At 53.0% G+C, this 21,274-nt stretch overlaps 2 protein-coding genes across 3 annotated transcripts in view; both read left to right on the top strand.

Annotated features, from left to right (window-relative positions):
• Positions 1-8,016: 8,016 nt before the first annotated feature.
• GNB1L (G protein subunit beta 1 like) overlaps positions 8,017-21,274 on the top strand; it is a 50,799-nt gene continuing 37,541 nt past the window's right edge. Inside the window, exons 1-3 of one of the 2 annotated variants that reach the window (XM_054712818.1) lie at positions 8,017-8,204; positions 8,469-8,566; positions 15,580-15,697. The gene's annotated coding sequence lies outside the window, so the exon portion shown is untranslated. Of the gene's footprint in view, positions 8,205-8,468; positions 8,567-15,579; positions 15,698-21,274 lie in introns of those variants that run through there. The other variant, XM_008142604.3, reaches the window with a different exon arrangement.
• RTL10 (retrotransposon Gag like 10) lies at positions 10,133-12,064 on the top strand. The gene is given in 9 exon segments (XM_054712847.1): positions 10,133-10,151; positions 10,889-10,995; positions 10,997-11,041; positions 11,043-11,114; positions 11,116-11,367; positions 11,370-11,676; positions 11,679-11,854; positions 11,856-11,921; positions 11,999-12,064. Coding segments are annotated over 9 exon segments (1,110 nt in total).

Here is a 21,274-nt window from a genome sequence, read left to right as displayed (position 1 = left end):
ATTCTGGGGTCCCAGCTGGGCAGGGTGTTCTGACAGCTGCTTCCCTGAGTCAGGGCTCACTCTGCACGCGGGTCTCAATAAGAGCACTGAGCAGTGTCATCTGTCCAGCAAGCCGCTTGGCTCCAGGCTCACAGTATGGCCTGAGGCCCCTCTCTAGGCCCACCCCTGCCCTGTCCCCTCCTCCTAGGGATGAGGGAGGGGCCAGAGCGCCACAGGCCAGGTGCTCTCCACCTGGCCTGAGGGCCGCCTTCCCGCCGCCTTTGCATGTTTTTATGGTGCAATGAAAATATGATTTTAATTCCTCAGATTGTTTGGTGTAACCTACAATTACCCTGGGTGATTCCTGCACACTTCTGCTTACGGCTCAGATTGCACAACCCCATGGGCGGGAGAGGGGCTGCGCTCAGGGGCCAAGCCACCCCCTCCCGGCCTCACCCTTAGCTCGGAAGCTGGGTAAGGCACCTCCAGCGGCCCCCACTCCTCTTCCTTTTCCAGCCGCTGAGGTGCTGTCCCCTGCGGTCCCATGGCCCCTCGGGAGGCAGGGATACAGAAGAGGGTGACAAGCAGTTTTGGAGGGCTGGATGGAAACTGAAATAGGCAAGGCAAGGGAGGGGTGGGCCTTGCCGGAGGAGGGGACTTACTGCAGGGGTGCAGAAGGGGACATCAGCTCAGGGGAGGTGGCCAAGGTGCTTGGCTGCGGTCCCCTCCAAACCACAGGCTGCTGGTGTCTTCCCAGCATCTCACAGCCCGGCCAAGACGCCCAGCTTTTCTCAGCAGTAGTGGGGAGCACCCGCCCCCATGCGTGCTTCAGCCATGCTTTCACATGGCGGGGAGGTGGGGGCATGGGGAGGCCTGGCTCAGGAAGTGCCCACCTTGCTGAGCCAAGGGCCCTTGCAGGCAGAGTTGCCGCGTGAGAAACAGGTCCGCATCAGGCGGTGCTTGTGCTTCAAGGTGTCTGTGCCTGCAGCTTCAGGTTCGAGCTAGCCCCTGAGGACCCTGGGGTGGCTTGTCCCGTAGCGTCTCAGCTACACGCCTCACTTCACCTAGCCCAGGCAGCAGCTGGGAGCCCCAGCCTGCTCCACAGCCTGGCGCAGGCCTGAGCCCCTCACCTACCGCTCTCCACTGGGTGCAGAGCTGCTGCAGTGAGAGTGACCCTGAGTCGGCCAGACAGGGCCTGTGCCATCTTGAGAGACCCATGGCTTCCAGGCCACATCACTGAGCCCTCCGGACTCTGTTCAGGCTCCAGATGCTCGGGCCACCCAGGTGAGGGGGCTCCTTGCATGGCCTCAGTGCCCTGTGCTCACATCACTGGAAGTGCACACATTGGTGTCTGGCTCTTAACAAGTACATCAGGGTCCAGGCCAGGGCACAGAAGGGTGGCCACCAGGAGCCACTCCTGCCTCCCTGAGTTGTTCACAACCGACTGGGAGCCACTTGCCCTCCATTCCCATCCCAGGGGTCCCCACTAGGCAGGAAGGGCTGAGTGACTTTAGGAGTGATGCCCCAGGGAGGGGACAGGGTGCACGGGGTTTGGGCCTATCTTACAAGATGCTGCTTCCTGTTCCATGTGCACTTGGTCATGGGATGGCCAGGGCCCAACCTTCAGACCTGGAAGTAACATCTGCGGGAGGACAGTCGAGGGCTCTCCCCTGCAGAACTGCTCTGAGCAGGCCTGACCTGCTGCCTACTCTGCCCTGTGCCCACTCCTCCCCCATCTGCCACCCCAGCTCCCAGTAGTCTCTGGGATTTCTTGTACCGCCACTGTGGACCCCAGGAGCCCTGTACATGCTGGTCCTTGGCCAAGTGCCTGTGCCTGCAAGGCTAGCAAAGAGGTCACTGAGTGGGCCCCAGGGGGCCCAGCAAAGCATCTTAGAGCTGAGCTCACCTAATCCCAGCCCCAACATGCCATGGTGCTCGGGTTTCCCTAATCCCGAAACCCAAACCAGGGCCTGCAGCCTTCCCAGGGCCATCTGAGTGGGCAGCCAGAAGACCCCCTCCCGCGTGCCTGTTCTGTTTAGAGCTGAACCCCCTCCAGGACAGGACAGGGAGCCGGGCACCCACAGGGTGAAGATCCAACCTGATGAGCCCCGGTGAGCTCGGGAAACAGCTGAGCCCTCGGCTCCTGGCTGGTCCAGGCAGGGATTCAAAGCCGGTGGCGACAGCAGAAATGACGGGCAAGGCAGGCCCACCTCAAGCCTGCCGAGGTCCTGGCCTCTAGGGTTTCATGGGACAGTGATCTGGCCATGAAATTAAGCTTTTTTCCCCTAATAAAACCAGGATCTTTTTGGCTTACCACTGATGATCAAATAACACCAAATGCTTGGGAATAAAGGGGGACCATAAACAAGAGACCGTGTGACCTTGTTATGTACCAGCTGGGGGTCAGGAGCCAGCTGGGCCCAGCTCTCTGCTCTGACCACTGACCCAGTCAAGGCTCCCAGGGGACTGGGCACGAGGCACATGTATGTGAACACCCCAGCATGGGGCACCCCACAGGCTCCCTTTTTATAGTCCCATTAGAGAGGCACGCAGGCATGTTGTGTGAGAACAGTTAATGGCACCTAGTGGTCTAAGCATGTTCGAAGAATTTTCATACCTACAATTTCCCCAGAGCAGATGCAATTAGCTCCTGAACTACCAGGGTCGAGATAGGAGACAGAATGTGAGATCAAAGCAACATATGAATGTGTGGTGTGTGTGTTTTTTTTGGGGGGGAGGGGCCTCCCACTTCATGAGTGAGAAAACAGATGCCCAGACTCCCCAGAAGTCCCCGTGGGGCACAGTGTGCAGCCACACTGCCTCCTTGCCCACCAAGGCCTCAGTGCCAGGCCTTTGCCTGTGGGAGAGGGTGATGGGAGACAAGACCTCCAAAGGGCTTTAATGACTCCTTGTTCAGCCCATGGTGGCTGGAATTGGGCGGGTGATTATAATAATAAAGTCCTAACAATGAGCAGAGGTTGGGTTTCCATGGCTGGGGGAGTGTTTGATTTTCAAAGTCTTGGGGAGAAGGTGTATAAATGGAGAATGTGGTTCACATCAGCCCACTCCTTGCAAGTCAGAGTCCCAGCCAGCACCTTACATCTCTCAAAAGGTGTGTTACCCGTCAGCTCCCTGGTGCCTGAGCACATCAGGGCGGGAGGCTGCCCCAGGAGGCCCAGGCACAGCGGAAATGAGTATTGCCTTCACCAGCTCAGACAAGCTCTGACCCCCCACCCCCACCCACCCACCCACCCACCCACCCACCAAGGGCCGCTGTGAGGACCTGCTGCCTGAAGAACTTCCTATAGCAGTCCTTATAGTGAGAGTACTTTGATGAGGAATTATCGCAGCTGTCATTTATCTGAAAATGTCTTCATTTCTCCCTCATTTTAAAATATTTTTACTGTACATAGATTTCTTAGTTGACTTTTTTTTTTTTAAATTTGTATTGATTTCAGAGAGGAAAGGAGAGGGACAGAAAGAGAAACATCAATGATGAGAGAGAATCATTGATTGGAACCATTGATTGGATGCCCTGCACTGGGGATCGAGACTGCAACCCTTCATGTGCCCTGACTGGGAATAACCGTGACCTTCTGGTTCATAGGTGATGCTCAACCACTGAGCAATGCTGGCTAGGCACTTTTCTTTTCTGCACCTAAATTTTGTTTCTGTTTAGAGCTGAACCCCCATTGCTTCTGATCTATGTTTTTTTCTAATGTGAAGTCAGACATATGCAATGTATTTCTCTGGCTGTTTTCAAGGTTTTCTCTTTATCTTTGGTTTTCAAGAGTTTGACTATGACATGCCTAGGTGTGTTTTCTTCATGCTTAATACTGCTTGGGATTTGCTGAGATTCTTGGATCTGTAAGTTGATCCAAAATTCAAGAACTTTTAGGTCATTATTTCTTCAAATATTTTTTTTCTGCCCCATTCTCTCTCTTTTCTTTGGAGGCACCATTATATTAGACTTTCTAATATGGTTTCTCAGGTTCACATTACCTGTAGCTTTACTCTCATATTCTTTTGATTGGATAATTCTTTTTAAATGTGTCTTCAAGTTCATTGACCCTTTCTTCTGCCATCTCCAATTTGCTCGTAAGATCAGTTAAAATCCACCCAGTTACCTTTACATTTGTTGTTGTATTTTTTGGCTCTAGAATTTTCATTTGGTTGTCTTTTCCAGTTTCCATTTCTCTGCTTAAATTCCCTCTGTTCATTCATTATGACCACTTTTTCCTTTAAGTACTTAAACATATTTATAGCTGTTAACAGAGCCTGCAAGCATTAAAAAGACAATAAGGCACCCTACCTGGTTTGGCTCAGGGTATAGAGTGTCGGCTTAGGGACTGAAGGGTCCCAGGTTCAATCCTGGTCAAGGGCACATGCCCGGGTTGCGGGCTCAGTGCAGCCAATCAATGATTCTCTCTCATCATTGATGTTTCTATCTCGCTCTCTCTCTCCCCCTTCCTCTCTGAAATCAATAAAAATATATTTTAAAAAAAGATAATAAGGCAATGTTATGAACAAATTTAATTCAATACATTAGACAAATTAGAAATGGGCAGATTCCTTTACTTTTACAAGAAGAAGTAGATAATATAATATGAATAGCTTTACATCTCTTAAAGGAATTAAGTTCTTTATTAAAGGTATCCCATAAAGAAGACTCCAGGCCTACATGTTTTCACTGATGAATTTTAGCAAACACTTAAGAGATAATGCTACCCCTACACCAGTTATTTCAGAAAGTAGAGGAGAAAAAACACTTCCCAAGTCAGTTTATCAGGCCAGTATTACCTTGATTTCAAAACAAGACAAAGATGTTACAGGAAAAGAAAATAACAAACCAATATCCCTTAAGTAGGTAGACCAAGGTCCTTAACAAAATGTGAGTGCTCAAACCTAGCAATACATGCAAATAATTCATTATGGCCAAGTGGGGTTTATCCCAGGAATGCAAGTGGTTTTATGTTCAACACTCAATCCTTGTAATTTGTCACATTAATAGAATGAACAAAAATATTGTGATCATAGCAAAGATGGAGTAAAACCTTTGACCAAATTCAACACCCATTTATAAAAAAACAAAACTTCTGCAAACTAGGATTCAAAGGAAACTCCCTTAACTGAATAAAGGCATCTATGAAAAACATTGACAGCTAACACCAGACTTCATAGTGGAAGATCAAACACTCCCCTTCTAAGATTTGGAATAGGTCAAGGATGCCTACTCCTACCACTTTTCTGAAAGTTTTGGCTACTGCAACAGGCAAAAAAAAAAAAAAAATCATACTAGTTATGTGTGTGTGTGTGTGTGTGTGTGTGTGTGTGTGTATATAAACATATATGTATGTATACATATTCTATATAAATATACAAATGTTATATATATAAAATAAAGAAGGACAATTGTCTTTATTTGTAGATGGTTGTGTATATAGAAAATCTTAAGGAATCTATAAAACAACTACTAGAAATATTAAGTGAACTTAGCAAGAGCATAAGATAAAATGTCAATTCTATTTTTATATACTAGCAAAGAACAACTGGAAAATAAATATATTTTAAATACTATTTACAATAGTATCTAAACCCTTAAAATGTTTAGAGATAAATTTAACAAAATCAATTTTTAAAAATCTTAATAAAAAAAGCAGAAGAGAGCAAATGATTGTGAGGATATGGAGAAATTAGAAACTGCATTGCTGGTGGGTGCAGCTGCTGTGGAAAAGTTTGGTAGTCCTGAAAAAGTTAAACATAGGGTTACCATATGATTCAGCAATTCCACTTCTGTGTATATACCTAAAAAAAGTGAAAGCAGGTACTCAGATATTTGTACACCCATGTTCATAACATCATTAGTCACATTAGCCAAAAGATGGAAGCAACCCAAGTGTCCATTAACAGATAAGTGGATAAACAAAATGTAGTGTCTACATATATAAAAGCCTAAGTGACCGATTGACCACTCAACGGGTCCCCATGACACGCACTGACCACCAGGGGGCAGATGCTCAATACAGGAGCTGCCCCCTGGTGGTCAGTGCACTCCCACAGCCAACCTCCTGCTTCAGGCCAACCTCCTGCGGTCCCTCCCCCAGCCAGTCAGCACCCCCATCAGCCCCGATCTCAGACCAGGCTGAGGGGCCCCACCTGTGCATGAATTCGTGCATCGGGCCTCTAGTGTACACATAATGGGATATTATTCAGCCTTAAAAAGACACAAAATTCTGATAGATGCTACAACATGGATGAACCTTTAAACTATTCTAGCCCTGGCCAGAGTGGCTCAGTTGGTTGGAGCATCATCCCATACACTGAAAGGTCGTGGGTTCAATTCCCCATCAGAGCACATACCTAGATTGCAGGTTCAATCCCTGGTTGGGGAGTGTACCAGTATGTGAGGCAACCAATCAATGTGTTTCTCTCACACTGATCTCTCTCTCTCTCTCTCTCTCTCTCTCTCTCTCTCTCAAGTCAATAAACAAATTCTCGGGTGAGGATTAAAAGCAACACTATTCTAAGTGAAATGATAATGTGTGATTCCACTTATTCAAGGCACCTAGAATAGGCCAAGTTAATATAGACAAGTAGACTAGAGGTTACTAGGGGCTGCGGGAAGAGGTGATGTTGAGGAGTTAAGTGTTTAATGGGGACAGTTTCTGTTTGGGGTGATGAAGTCCTAGAGCTGGATAGCGGTGAAGGGCTGCACAACAATGTGAATGTCATTGGTGCCACTGAGCCTACACATGGTTACAATGCTAAATATTATGTTATATATTCTACCACAATTAAAAAAATACATATACTTAGATGGCCTGAGTGGGGGGGAAACGCAATTTGGACCTAAACAGTTGTTTTCTGATGGCTTGGCCCGGTTGAATTCGTCTTTCACACAAGCCTGCTGATGGGCCCTGCGTTGGCCTTAGCTGCCTAGTGCCTGAGGTAAGCCAAATTGTCGGAAACTCCCCCTCTCCTTTGAGGCAGGAAGTTTAAATTATCAGGTCAATTAGGAAAGATACAACCGAAAAATACAAGTTTCATTCACGCTTCAAGGAGGCGTTTCCTGGCCGGGTGCCACTTTTATTATTTTTGGCGGAGGCTGCTGAAAGCCCCGCAGACCCGGGGAAGGTACAATGTGATCTTTGATTTGCGTCTCAGAGATCAAAGAGACTGAGTTTGGGTGTAAATGCAGATAACATTTCAGAGACCCTTTCATGAAAGGAGTCACTAGACCAGGGCAGAAAGGGAGCTGATGTGTTACGTGTGTTCGCCTTGAGAAAAAAAAATCATTTTTTCCAGTGAATTCGGCTGTCCCTGGCCCCGGTAACCCCTGGCTTGCATCCAGGTCCTTGGCCCACGGGACGTCAGGTCCTTGCGCTGGGGGCTGGCACCTTCTCCCGCCTCTGGTCCAGGCACCGTGAGGGCGCGGGCAGGAGGCATGCGCCGTGCCCGTGAGGAGCCCCCATCCCGTCCCCAATGTCCCTGGGTGCTGACTGGGCACGCCACTCCGGGGCTGCCTTGGCAGCCTGCCCTCATTGTCCTCGGCTGGGGTAGAGCAGCATAAACCCACCAACGATGAGAAACCCACAGGCCCCGCCTGCCAGCCCGCAGGTGGAGGGTCCTTGGGGGCAGAGCTGCCCGCCCAGAACCTGGCCCTTTTAACACGGGGCACCGGATGGTGAGAGGGGCTTTGCAGAGGAGCGCTGCGGCCCCTCTTCGCCCAAACCCGCCCTGGTGCCCGCAGCCCCCAGTGCCCCGCCGATTCGAGGTGGTGAACCCGGGCTCCAGGGGCATCAAGAACAGCGTCTCTGCGGGAGCCAGGTGGGCCGCCCGCTAGCGACTCGGTCCTCCTCACGTGTGCTCCCCGCCCGCCCGGGCTGCACCGCCCGCCGTAACCCCGCCCGCTCCCGCCACTCCGCGCCTGCGCACGCGGCCCGCTGTGCTCTCGTGGCACTTGGCGCGGCGTAGGGCTGAGCGCGATCCCATCAGCCCTCGCGCCGCGCTGCCTCGCAGGCGGGACCTGGGAGCTTCCGCGCGGCCGCGACTCCAGGGCGCACGGCGCAGGCGCGGCCCGGTGGGGCGGCCGGCGTAGGGTGGGCCGAGCGCCGGTGCGGCGACGTACGGGAGGCTGTGCGCACGCAGGGGGTGTGGCTGCACAACGCGGTGGGGCCCTGAGGTCCTCACGGCTCCGAGTTGGAGTCACTATCTTCGGCTCTAGGGTCAGTGGGGCGGCGAGAACCCGGGCGACCGGCATTGGGATTCCGCCCTCCGTCCCTTCCCAAATCCCCGTCCTCGGAGACGCCCTCGGAGTCCCCGGACCGGGTCCCCGCTGGCCTTCCGGCCAACGGGCCTCAGTTTGTCCATCCGCGCCGGGGCTGAGGGGGCGTCTGCAATCGTTTTTCGGGTGGTTCCCGCCGTCTGCGTCCCCAGAGGTAGTCCCCCGCCTCGCCTCACGGCGGCCGATCTTGTTCTCCACTTTCTAGGTGACACTGGGACTCTCGGCCTTGGAGGGAGACGCGTTCGCAAGGTCTCTGGCTGCAGATTCGTGGACCCTTTCCGTGGGCGCCTGGCGTAGCCGTAGGTGGGTCGGATTCCTATTGTGGTGGAGCTTGTGAGCTCAGATCCCCGCGGTTTCCTGCATGGCGGTTGCAGGAGGGCCGGGCCAGTGGTCTGCCCTGAAGTGGAGGCACTTGCTATGGGGCTTTGGGCAAGTTATTCTACTCTTGGGGGCCCGGGGTCTCCTCGGAGCAGAGGATGTTCCAGTGTCCCAGGCGCTGGCTCTGATCTTTGTGGGAGGCAAGTGCATGTGAGCCGCGGTACCCGCTCCTTGATAGAGCGCTGTCCAGCCCAGGAGAAGGGCCCACATTCCTCAGTGCCAGGCATGGTGAGGATAGAAAGGAGAGAGACCCACAGATGGATAGGTGTGGGAGAGCCAGGGTTCTTTCACCAGGCAGGCCCAGGCCTAGGAAGGTTCCGGCCCATGCAGGGTTGGCTGCTTGGCGCAGAGATGCTTTCTTCCTGAGGTTGCAGAGGGCACACAGGAATAATGATGAATTGGGAGGGTGACAGCTAGGGTTCTAAGTAGGGATGGGAGGTCCAAACTGGGAGAAAGGGAGTGCATTGGCTCCTGGGCCTGGGATGTGGTCTCTGTGGGCGACCTGGCACCTAACCTCAGGTGGGTGATAGGAGCTGCGATGTGGTTATTGCTTTTCAGAGCTCGGTGAGGGACTGGACTGGACTCTTGAGTGTACTGCATTTGTGTGCTGCTCCTTGGGCCACTGCTGTGGCAGGCCCTAGAACATTCTTTCCTTGTATTAGGATGGGAAGGGCTTTTACGGGGAAGACCACCCCCAGCGTAGGGAATATATCTAAGAGGTTCTGTAATGCTTGGGTGGCAGAGGTAGGTGCTGGTGGCCCTGGCAGCTTCGAGTGCTGCAGGCCACCCTGGGAGGTTCTGGGCAGAAAGACCAGTAGAGCTGTGCCTTCCTGGAGGAACTCACTCTGATGGGGGCCAGGTAAACATACAGGAAACTGCACACGAAGGTGTGTGCAGGCCGCGGTGCCCTAGGTGTGGAGTGCTGGGATGTGAGTGGAGGGGTTGTTGGGAAAACTGCACAAGGAGGGGTGAAGCAGAGAGTGCTGCAGAGGCCGTGCGTGGACCTCCCTTTGCAGAGACCGGGGAGGTGGCTACGTTAGTCTAGGCAGTGTGACAGCCCTTGGGGAGGGCTCCTTGCAGTGGAAAAGAACTGTGCCTGCTGATGGCTGCAGCCTCCTTTCCCTGAATACTCAGGGTTGATGATCACTGCTCTCCAGGCCCTGAGCAGGAGTAACTTTAGGGAGGTGAGAGAAGATGCAGCAAGTGGGATTGAACTTGAACTATCAGATGCTGGGTTTTCGACAGGGAAAGGAGTGCAGGGCGGTGGTGTTCAGGGTCGGGGTGTCATTGCCTGTAGGCTGTACTCTGAGTGGTGAAGTGAGTTCTGGAAAGCCTCGTGCCTAGAGACAGAGAATAGCAAAGCCCCGGGCTCCTGTCACACACACGGGTTCCTGTCACACACACAGACAGAGAATAGCAAAGCCCCGGGCTCCTGTCACACACACAGCATCAGGGTACCATGCTCCTGATGCTGTAATGTAAGACAATCGTATGACCATCTGTGCCACAAGTTAGTGTTAGTGTTTGGGGCAGCTAGAAGACTCCTAAGCAGGTTGTAAAGTGTAGTTCATAATTGGTGTGGTGAAGTTGATGGTTAAGGGTTTGGTCTCTAGAGCCAGGTTCAGCTGCCTCTGCCACTTACTGCTTGGTGTGTGGCTGCAGACAAGCGACGTCACTCACCACTCTGCCTCGGGGACCATAATAGTACCAGCCTTATGAGAGGGTCAGGGTGTGGTGTGGATAGAGCACTTAGTAAAAGGTTGCTACTGTCATTCTGAAATTCTCTGATAGCCAGGCTGTTCCAGGAAGCCCAGGGGGCGCTGATCTGGCCCCCTTTCCTTCTGGTACTGACAGCATCTGCCATCACATCTTGCCCTTGAAATGTCACAGGTGGCCTTTGCCAGCCTTCTTGGACATCCCAGGCCTTGCTTCCACTCAAAACTCCTGGTGGGTTAGCTAGGGTTTGTCTCCTTGTTGCCTCCTCCTGCAGCCCCTTGGTGATGGTTAGGCCTAGTTTCTGCTCTTCCCCCACCTTGTGTTTGGACAGAATGCCTTGGATGGTGACCTGCGTTTGACAGTCCTATGAGCTCTTCTCAGCTCCCCTGACCCTCAGCACTTGCCCGGAACACCTGGGTTTACCACACCCATCTCTAGCCCATCTCTGTCCTGTTGTGTCCTGTGTGTCTCTTCTGACCACCCGCCCCCCTTCCTGTGCCATCTCTTCCTCTCTTTTCCCCTTCTTTTTAGTTGTTGGTGCAACAGCCTCCCTCCACTCCCAGCATTCCTTGTGGCTGGCGCTGGTGGAGGGTCCTTGCAGTCCCATCTGGGCTGCAGCCAATTATGCCAACGCACACCCCTTGGCAAGAGATTGACTGGGCCTTTCCTGGGGCTGCATATGCCCCCCCTAGTGGATCCCTGGATTGAGCAGCCCTGCTGTGGGGATCCTGTGTGTGTGTGTGTGTGTGTGTGTGTGTGTGTGTGTGTGTATGGCCATGGAGCAGAAGAGCACAGTGAGTTGTGAAGCCACAGGAAAGGGTTACCTCACTGTGCACATGCCCAACCCACGACCCCTCAGGGTGGACTTCCACTGGGTGCCAGGCTCAGACCCAGGCACCTTGGATGGCTCCCCATGGCTGCTGCACCGCTTTTTGGCCCAGCTGGGCGATTGCATGTCTTTCCGCTTCGAGCACTACCAGGACAACCTCAGCTGTGTCTGCAAGACCCTCAAGGGCGCCTGACAGACCCCGCTTGGGCGTGGGCAGCCCCCTACCTTGACGGGGACCTATCCCTGCCTGATGATTATGAGCTCTTTTGCCAGGACCTTGAGGAGGTTATTCAAAACCTGAACAGTTTTGCTGAGTACCGTGCTGCAGCCCTGCCCCTTGTCCCCGCCTCAAGCCAGCCACCAGCGGCCCCGCAGCTGCCTGTGGTGAGGCAGTACTTAGCCAGGTTCTCCGAGGCCCTGGCACTCAACATGGGTGCTACCCTCAGGCCTGTCCCAGACATTCTGGCCACCCCTGCTGTTTCTAGTTCTGATGGAAAAATCCTCTGCCTGAGCAGCAGCTGGCCAAGGAGAGCAGCCCTGGGCCCACTGAGCCCCCTGCTTGTCCACTTTTGCAGGATTGTAGCACCAATCCTGTTCTGGTGGGGCCAGCCTCCTCCCAGCCAACACAGATGGTCCCCAAACCTGTCCTTGTGCCTTCAGAATCTGCCTAACCCCCCTGCCCAGCAACCAGATCCAGCTCACCCAGCGGGGCCAGAACCCCAGAAGATAGGGGAGGTAGGTGGCCCACAAGGGGCGGTAGACACCCCAGAGACCCCAAGAGCCACCTTTTTCTCCTGCTCTCCACCCTGCAGCCCTGGATTCTGAACAGGTCCCAGGCAGGTGCAGCAGTGCTCCTCGTGATGAAGTGGCCTGTGTAGCCAAGGAATCCCACAGCTCCCCCCCGCCCCCCCACCCCGGACCGAGTGGCATTGCCAGATGACTCTAGATGTGGTGCTGCCAGGTGTGGCGCTGTCCACTTGCCCCATTGCTGGGCAGGAGGTGTACTCATTTGGACACTGCCTTTGTCCTTCCCCTTCCCCCACCACAGCAGACCGCTGGCCTCTGCCCTGTGCTCCTCATTCTCTGACTTCCCCGATGGCACAGAGGCTGCTTCCTGCTGGGTCCTGCATCCCCACACCTGCCCTTGGAGTGCCCTCTCACCTGGGTTTGTTCCCACTAGTTGGACAGAGCTCTATAGATCAGTCCTCATCATATATTTGCACTGTCTTTGTAAGCCTCCCCCACTCCCATACCCCCCCACACACACACACACACACAGAACCCCCTTCAGTGCTGGCCGCAACTGGACTGGTTTGCCACGCCAGCCTTTTTGGGATTTGGTCCCTGTATGGTCTTTGCTTTTGCCCCCCACCCCTATCTCTGTTTCCCGTGACCTGTCCTCTGGGCTGGAATTTAAGGAAGGTTGCATGGAGGAGGTGGCCACTTTCAATGTTGAGTGTGAGTCAGATGGTGTCTTGGTAGAGAAAGATGCTTTTCTGTGGGTTTAGCAGCAGCCCTGGTCAGCTGGGAAGGCTCAAATACAGGAAGGTAGAATGCAAGCTACCTTTCAGTCTCAGCTCTGTTCCAGGCATTTCCTTCTGTGTTAACATTCTAGTCACCTGGTTTTCTTCCATTTTTCTATCTCAGTGCCTTTGCCCCTGATGCCCTTCCACTTTCTGCTCTTCAACAGTCATTGCCGTTTTGCCCACTCTTGCACATGCTGATTCAGCCTGAACCCAGCACCACATGACTGGTATATCCTCGTAGACTGTGAGCCTCTAGGGCAGGAGCTCCATCTTAGCTCGTGTCCCTGATACACAACCAGTGCTCATTAAATGTGCGACGGATCCATGGCTGAGCCTGTGGCGTGGTGGCTGCCCACAAGCAGGGTCTGTTCCATTGGCAGGAGCACTGTGCCCATTCTGTCAGGAACAGAGAGGCCAGGCCCCGGCCCCAAGCACCCCAGGTCAGTGTTGCATGTATGGTTGGGAGCTCTGAGGACTGGAAGGGTCTGGTTGAGGGGTTGGGCTGAATGGGTGGGAGTGGGAGGCCTGACAGGTGAAGTGTGGCCTTGAAAACTGACTTTTCTAGGAGTAGAGGTGAAGTGAGGAGCAGGCAGCAGATCTGAGTTGTGAGGCCCCAGGGGGCCAGAGGATTGGAATGAAGAAAGACCTGTTCTGCACAAGGATGGGTTTTCTAATGATGAGCTGAGCTGGGACGCTCCCTCAAGCTAAATTTAACGTAGGGTTGGTACAGTGCACCAATCAGTGGTTAGGCAAGAATTTCAAGCCCCTTTCAGTTTTACAATTGTGTAAACAAAGGAACACCTTCCTGGAAAGAAGAAAAAGTAGAAAGAAGAAATAAGTGGAAATGGGAACTGCAATTAAAACTAGTCATTTTAGGGAAAATTATAATAAGCAAAACAGCTGATAAAAATTTTTAATCACATTGTTGGGATTATTTTATTTAATAACTCACTTCAAAAGGCTCTGGGTTCAGATGGTTTTATGTGTAAGTTATTTTAAGGCACAGATAACTTGCAGGTAAAACAGTTGCAAATCTTGGAAATAGGTGGGAAGCTAATATAACCCTAAAAGCAAAACAAGCAAGCTGACAAAGGAAATCATACTCAGCCTTTCTGATCAGATGTGGAAAATCCCAGAATGTTCTAGGCAGCCCCAGTCCCTCTGTGTGGGATAACACTACTGCCCCTCCCTGCTGTTGCTCAGGTCCAGGCCCTCCTTTTCAGGCACAGTCTGACTGCTCCCACCCACTCCAGCCAGCCTGTCCCTAACACCTCCGCAAGCCTGCCAGACCAAGCAGCTTTCAGGAGCACCCTCCTTGGGGTCGCCCGCCTGTGTGTGGAGAGCTGGGAGTGGCGAATGCTCAAAGGGCCCTCCTCCCACCAAGCATGACAGGGCCTCCTCTCCTGACGCTGTGTTCCTGTTGCCCCACAGAGTGGGAGAGCAGCTAGGTCGGTGCCAGAGGAAGCTATCACTTTGCAACACTGTACACACTGCCTGTGTGGCAGGCCAGGCCAGAGCCCCCCCCATTCTCTCCTGATGCCACTCAGGAACAGGCACCTTGCCATCACCAGTGAGGTCCTGTCCTCTTCTCCTTTGCTTTCTCCAAATTAAACAGGTCATCTGGCCTCTCCCCCAATCCCCTTGGGCCTGCCTTGGCAAAGCTGGCCCTCAGGAGAGGTATGTCAGATGGTAATCCAAGCCCACAGGAGCTGCCTGGAGCCCGAGGGAGGAAAAAACCCAGGGGGTCGGAAGGGAAAATGCCAATCTTGAGCTGAAGGAATTCACTCCAGGTCCACTACATGGAGACAGGAAAGGCGGTCTGTGCAGAGGCCAGCAACATAGGGTGTCAACGGGGCCATCCCCCCAGAAAGCAGCTTTAGGTTCTACTGCCAGAGCTGTCCTGCCAGCTCAAATGAGGGCCCTTCTAGATCACCATGCCTGTCCCTCACTTCTTGGAAATACCTGCAGACTTAATTTCTTAAAGATAGGACACAGCGGGCACTATGGGAGGGTTTTTAACGAATCTGTCTCCAAGAAAGTTCTAACGCCGGAAGTATTGAGGGAAAGGTCCTATGAGATACTGAACATTTTATAAAGCTGCAATAATGAAGGTGCTTGGAAATTGGTGTGGACAGATGAACAGAGGAGAATAGAGAACTTTGGAATAAAGCCAAATAGGAATTTAGTCCTAGAGGTGTTTCAAATTAATGGGAATAAAATGTATTATTCAGTAAAAGGAGTTGGAACAACTGATTAGCCATCTGGAAAATAGTAAAACTGCATACTTTCCTCTTCCTACTAGCCTATACTCCAGATGAATTAAAGATTTCAACATTTTAAAAATCATTAAAGTAGTAGTAATCCAGTCTGTGATTCCAGAACTTACTTTAAAAGTCTTAGATACCCAGAATTGCTGAAGGCATGGAGAAACAGACTTTTTTTTTAATGCTATTGGTTAAAGTGTCCAATACTACAATTTGCCCATGTGACATTTCTAGATGCGTAGACGCTGATCACTTGCCTGCATATGTTTGGTCATTGCTCATTTCTTGGTGTGGGGCTTCAGAACATGGACTTGAGCTTGGTCATACCTTTCCTATTACACTTGGAAGCGGACAGCCCTTGGTGTCACCTTGACCTCTGTGAGCTGTAGTTTATCCACACAGGACAGGGTGTGGAAGGGTTGAATGAGAAAACACCTATGCAGTGGCCTGAGCCCTAGTGACTGCCAAGTGAGCCTCACTGCAGCAAAACGAAACAGCCCAAAGGTCCAGCAGTAAGGAGGGAGGTAAATAGAGCTGTCATCCATTGTGTCAGTCAGGATGTGCCAGATTGTGCTGCAGTAACAAACTGCATCTCCGTCACAGATCAACTGGGACACCCTCTGCCCTTTGTAGTGCCTTAGGGACCCATGCCAACAGGAGCCCCACTGGATGTGTTTTTCTACGAACACAGAAGGAGTGGAAAGACCACAGTGCACCACAGGTGATACATGTCTCCCCTTCCATTACCGATTGCCTGGCCAGAGAAGCCACACCTGAGTTTGCATGGATGAGAGCATCTGATCCTCCTGAGGGGTAGGGTGGGGCGCTCAGCCTTGAGAAGAGCAAGCATCCACTCAGCACGACTCAAGAGTGCAGCAATTGAGGCAGTGGTTGGCGTGCTGCATCGTTACCCTGGAAAGATGCCTGCGTGCGTTTGTAGGGCTGCATGGCTTAAACCAAAAACGTTGTGTGTGTTTTCCACAGTTCTGGAGGCTAGAAGTCTAATGTCAAGGTATCTACAGGGTGGTTCCTCCTGAGGCCCCTTTCCCTAGCTTGTGATGGCTATCTTCCCGTCACATGGTGGTCCCTCTGTGCCTGTCTGTGTCCTGATCTCTGAGAGGACACCAGTCATATTATTAGGGCCCACCCATATGACTTAATTTAATCTTAATTAGCTCTTAAAAGATCATGTCTCCAAATAATCACATTCTGAGGGGCTGGGGGTTAGAACTCTGAATTTGGGGGGACACAATTATACTGCCCAAGATGGATTTCTTTTTAAATTAATTTATTTGCAATTTTTGGGCAGTACTGTCATGAGAACCCTTCTGAGTGTCACTGAATGCCCTGTGTAGAGCCCCTCGAGCAGGAAGTAAGTGCCCAATTGTTTTGTATGCAGGACTCTCACTTCCTTTTTTTAATTAATATTTTTAACATATATATTTTTATTGATTTCAGAGAGAGGAAGGGAGAGGGAGAGAAACATCAATGATGAGAATCATCAATCTGCTGCCTCCTACATGCCCCACACTGGGGATTGAGCCCGCAACTCAGGCATGTGCCCTGACTGGGAATCGAACTGTGACCTGGTTCATGGTTTGATGCTCAACCACTGAGCCACACTGGCTGGGCCTTCTTTGTTTTTTCTTAACTCTTCACCTGAGTATATGTTTTTATTGATTTTAGAGAGAAAGGGAGAGAAAAACATCAATGTGAGAGATAAACTTCAATCGGTTGCCTCCTGTACGTGCCCTGATCAAGGATCGAACCTGCAGCCTTTTTTGGTGCATGGGACGACACTGCAACCAACTGAGCCACCTGGCTGGGGCAGGACTCTTCTTAAGAAATATCTCCCTGAGGGTCAAAGACATTACACTGTATTCCCAAGTTTGAATGCTTTGCCTTTTGCATTGACTGTGGAGTCTGTAATGGTGTGGTGTGCGGAGGCGTCTGCTGCTGGCATCAGAGAGCCTGAGAAGAGTGGTTTCTCCACGCACCGGCGCTGAACATGTAATAGGAATGAAAATAAACATTGAATGTGTGAAGCTACTGAGTTTGGGGACTTGTGTTTTCCACAGAATGACCTATTCTATCCGAACCGATAGCGGGCCCCGTTTCACCTTTCCCTCAGGGCAGGTGACTGTCAGCCTCCAGTGCTGGATGCCATGCTGCCCACACCTGTCCATGATGCCATCTCATACACGCCTGGCTCTGGTCTGTTCTATCCCTCACTAACGATCTAGCTTTATGGTACGTCGTCTTTATCTGGTAGAGAAACGTCTTCCCCTCCCTGGTTCTTCAGATTGTCTTGGCTAGTTTTTAAAGCACATTCCATCACAACACAGAAGTAGGGAGGATGGCACAGTGGACCACATTGTGCCCATCTGGCTCCAGCAGTGGTCCTCACCCTGGGGTTCTGTGTTGGTGGACTGCTGGCTGGGCATGCTCTCTGGAGCAGCAGGAGTCCTGAGCTCACTTTATCTGTCTTTGAGCAGTGGTGTCCTCATTTGCAGATGGGTGACATGATCTCTGTTAAAGGGGTGTCAAGGGTGGGCCTGGGAGGAGCCCCTGGGCTGCAGGGTGCCCTTGGCAGCCAGTTCCTTCTCTCCTGGCCTCAGGAGTACATAGCCAGGGCTGGGACCTGTGGGTCATGAGTGTTCATCCACTTGCCAGGTGCTTCTGTCTCCCCATTGGCAAAACCATCAGATGGTAGAGGGATGTCCCTGGGCTGCTTTCTACCTGTGGTCGGCACAGGGACACCAGCTGGCTGCTGGGAATGCCACATCTTGCACTCCCCATAGTTTAAGTGCATAGCGTCGTCATTCACTTTGACATTTCCACCATAGCTAGGCTTTCTAAAGGCTGTGGGTGGGGAGGTGGGTGACCTGGGAGGGCCTGCAGGATGGAGGATCCAGGATGCGTTTGGTCAGGCACCTGATCCAATGCACTGTCCCCTGGGGCACCACAGCCTCCCACCACCGAGTACCTGTATTCCTCCCCTGAAAATCAGTGTACAAATTGGAGCCTTGGGGTGATGGCAGCCAGGAGGTGATCCAGAGCCAGTGCAGTTCTGTCCTGTCCACCCCTCCGCTCCAGGTGCACACTTCATAATGCCCACTTCAGCCTCCTGGTCCTCGTTATTGTCCCCACTCCCAGCAAGTTGCTGAACTCCTCGACCTGTAAATTAGAACTTCTGCCTCCCATATGCCTGGAAAGTAGCAGGCCCCTCAGGGCTGCAATCACTGTCCCTGACCCTTCCCTCCCTGAGACTTCCACCAGGCCCTGCTGGCAGCCGTTCATGTGAGTGCACACGTGTGGGGGGGTGCCCCTAGACCTGCAGCCCATTGTGAACATGCAGTGCATTTGTATGCTTGTTATTTGAGGGTATGGTAGGCAGATCCCTGGAGGGAGTCCCCCATTCGCTGCCACAGGAGCAGCCACATGGATCCCTGTCAGGAAGTGCATCACCATGGTTGGGGTCCCTCTTCAAGTGGGATTGGGTTCCTAGGAGCTGCCTGGGCACGAGCCTGCGGGGATCAGCCCCCTTCCCATGCCCTAGGTGAGTGTTGTCTGGGCGCTATCATCAGCACTGGGCAGCTGGCCGCTGTGGACCAGACCTCCTGGCAGAGGTGTGCCCCAGAGGCTGGCACTGGCACAAGGGGATGGTCACACTTCTTGTGAAACAAGCTTTTCCATGTGTTCACCAGTGACAAAAAGACTGGTGGCCTGTCGCTGGCCTGGTTCCCACCTCTGCCCGTAAGTGCTTGGGGGCAGGTTGGCTGAAAACGCCCCTCAGTCAGGCTTCCTTCCTGCCATCTCAGGGCTCCTTGGACCTGCTCCTGGGGGTAACGGATGTCCTCAGCTGCAGCTTGAGACGCCTGTTCGTGGAGAGGCCCTGCCCGCCCATCCTGCCTGCCCCTGCAGCCCAGCCGCCCCTCACCCTGGCATTTCCTTCCTTTCAGCTTAGTCCCCAGGAGAAGTCTGCGAGACTCTCGGCCTCAGCACCCACAGCTGTGGGAGGCCCTTGCTGGCTGTGAGCAGACTGGTCATTCACACCACATACCTCCAGCCTGCAGGCTGTAAGACATCGCATGCCTTTCAGACATCACCTTGCCTTTTTCTCCTGAAGGCTGCCTCCTGCTGCCCCCGCCCAGCCTGGCCCTGCCAGTGCGTTGGCTCTGACGTGGCAGGGAGAACAGGCCGAGGTGGGCTGGGGGGCTCACCTCTGCCTGGGCACCGACCACACCAGGCGGGCCTTGACTCCAGCAGAGGATCTGGTCCTGGGAGGCTTGGCCATAACTTGGCCTGTTACCGTCTTCCCCAAACACAGTGGGGCTCATCTGGAAAAGGGGTGCTTTTAGACCTGGTGGGGTGAGTGTCCAGGCACTGTGAGGCAAAGCCTAACTCACTGCAGGCCAGGAGCCCCCCTAGGCCTTCACAGGAATCAAGGGGCCTGGGATACTGCCCCCAGGGAGGTGAGGTCAGTGTCTGCTCCTGCCTGAGGCAGCTATTTTGCTAGCGGTGGTGGCTGAGCTTTGCAAGAGCAGAAGGTCCAAGTTATGGAGCAAGTGACTCTTTTCTTGGATGGAAGGAGAGGCTTCAAGCCAAAGGCAGAGGTGGGGGCTTTTCTAACCCCAGGTCCTTCAGGAGTGTGACACTTGGCTCCACCACAAAAACCTATGTCTGTGGCTGTCCCCTGAGTTACGTTTTGGGGACTCACTGGCTCATGGGGGGATGCCCTACCTGCAAGGGTGCCCAGGCTGTACACGAAGCTCAGAGGGGGCTCCTGGCAGCGGGGCTCGGCTGTTTTCCCTGTGCACTCACAGAACAGGGCCTTGCCCAATCTTGGGCCCAGCTCCATCAGTCAAGGCCAAGGCCAAGGCCACTGCCTGCTGCTCCTGGGAGACAGATGTGCCAGAGGCAGGCAGGCCTGGGACCAGCTTCAGATCCTCTAGGGAAAGGGCTGTTGGGGGTGTGCCTGTCACTCCCGTACACACACACACACACACACACACACACACACACACACGCAGTTATATCACTCCCCTGGGGAGTTGGGAATGGCTGTGGTTGGATAGTGTGCACTTGCTGCCGTGGGGGAGGCGGATGCAGGGGTAGTGCTGGGCTCCCACCTCCCCACTGGGCTGTGAGGCCCGAGGTGTGTAGGGCTGGGCTGCTTGTGGCACCAACCTCCCTCCTCCCTCCTCTCTCCTCTCCCCCTCCCTCCCTGGCTCCCTCCCTCCCTCCCTCCCTCTGGGGCAGGGTTGGCCAGGCTGCATCCCGGAACCCTCCCCAGGATCTGCATCTTTGAAGCCATGGATACTGACAGAGGATTCAATGAATCCAAGGTCGCCAGCCGAGTGTTGACAGATGCCCGGCCATGATACTATTTCTGATTTAATAACCGAATGGGAGGCTGGCCCTTGGTAATAATTAGGGCTAATTACTGAGGAGGTGTTGACAGAAGGGCTGAGAGGAAACAAACTACCTTTATCCCGGGGCTTAGAGTCAGATTACCGGCCGTACTATCTGCCTCTCAGAAAGTAGACGCTTCAATCACTCACCACGGCTTCAAAGGGGCAAGGGCCCTGACAATGCACGGGGTTTGGGAAGGAGCTATGAAGTGCGCCTTTGACTTCAACTCACCAACGGAGCCCCATTCCAGAAATGGTTTCTTTGTGAAGTCTGAGTTACCCTGGGCAAACCTGCCTCCCAGCTCGGGCGGGCTGGGGCCGCGGCTGGCCCGCCCACCTGCCCAGGTCCTTCCAGGGTGGCGTTTCCTTGGTTTGGGAGTGGGTCCAGTTCTTTGTATGGCTGAGAGCCGCAGGTAAGGGGATCGGATCTTGTTATCCCAGCAGGCTGTTCCTTCCCTGGCCTTAGCCGGACACAGATTCTCTGTAGCCTTCAAGGGCAGGTCTGGCCTCATTGCAAGAGGGCCTGCTTTATGGTAGGACCACCCCTTGGGGCCAGGTGTCACTCATGGGGCTGCCCCACCCCCATCTTGAGCGAGGAGCCAATGTTGTGGACAGGACACTGACCCCCAGGGGTCTCAGCGACTGAGAGGTGAAGGGTTGTCCCAAGTCACAGATGTATTGTATGTGAACCTGATGACCACCGTGGATCCCCCTGCATCTCAAAGACAGCGTGGGGGCTGTGGTCAGACCTCCACTTCCTGATGAGAAGCAGCAGCCCTGGGAAGTTTCCCAGTATCTTGGCCTGGACCGCAGGCCACTGCATCTGTGGTGCAGCTTTGAGGGTGAGGTGGCCGGCTAAGGCCATCGTGGCTGAATGTAGGAGT

This window comes from Eptesicus fuscus, chromosome 23 (genome assembly GCF_027574615.1).
Source record: "Eptesicus fuscus isolate TK198812 chromosome 23, DD_ASM_mEF_20220401, whole genome shotgun sequence".
NCBI lineage: Eukaryota > Metazoa > Chordata > Mammalia > Chiroptera > Vespertilionidae > Eptesicus > Eptesicus fuscus.
This window is presented reverse-complemented; position numbering and strand designations above follow the sequence as displayed.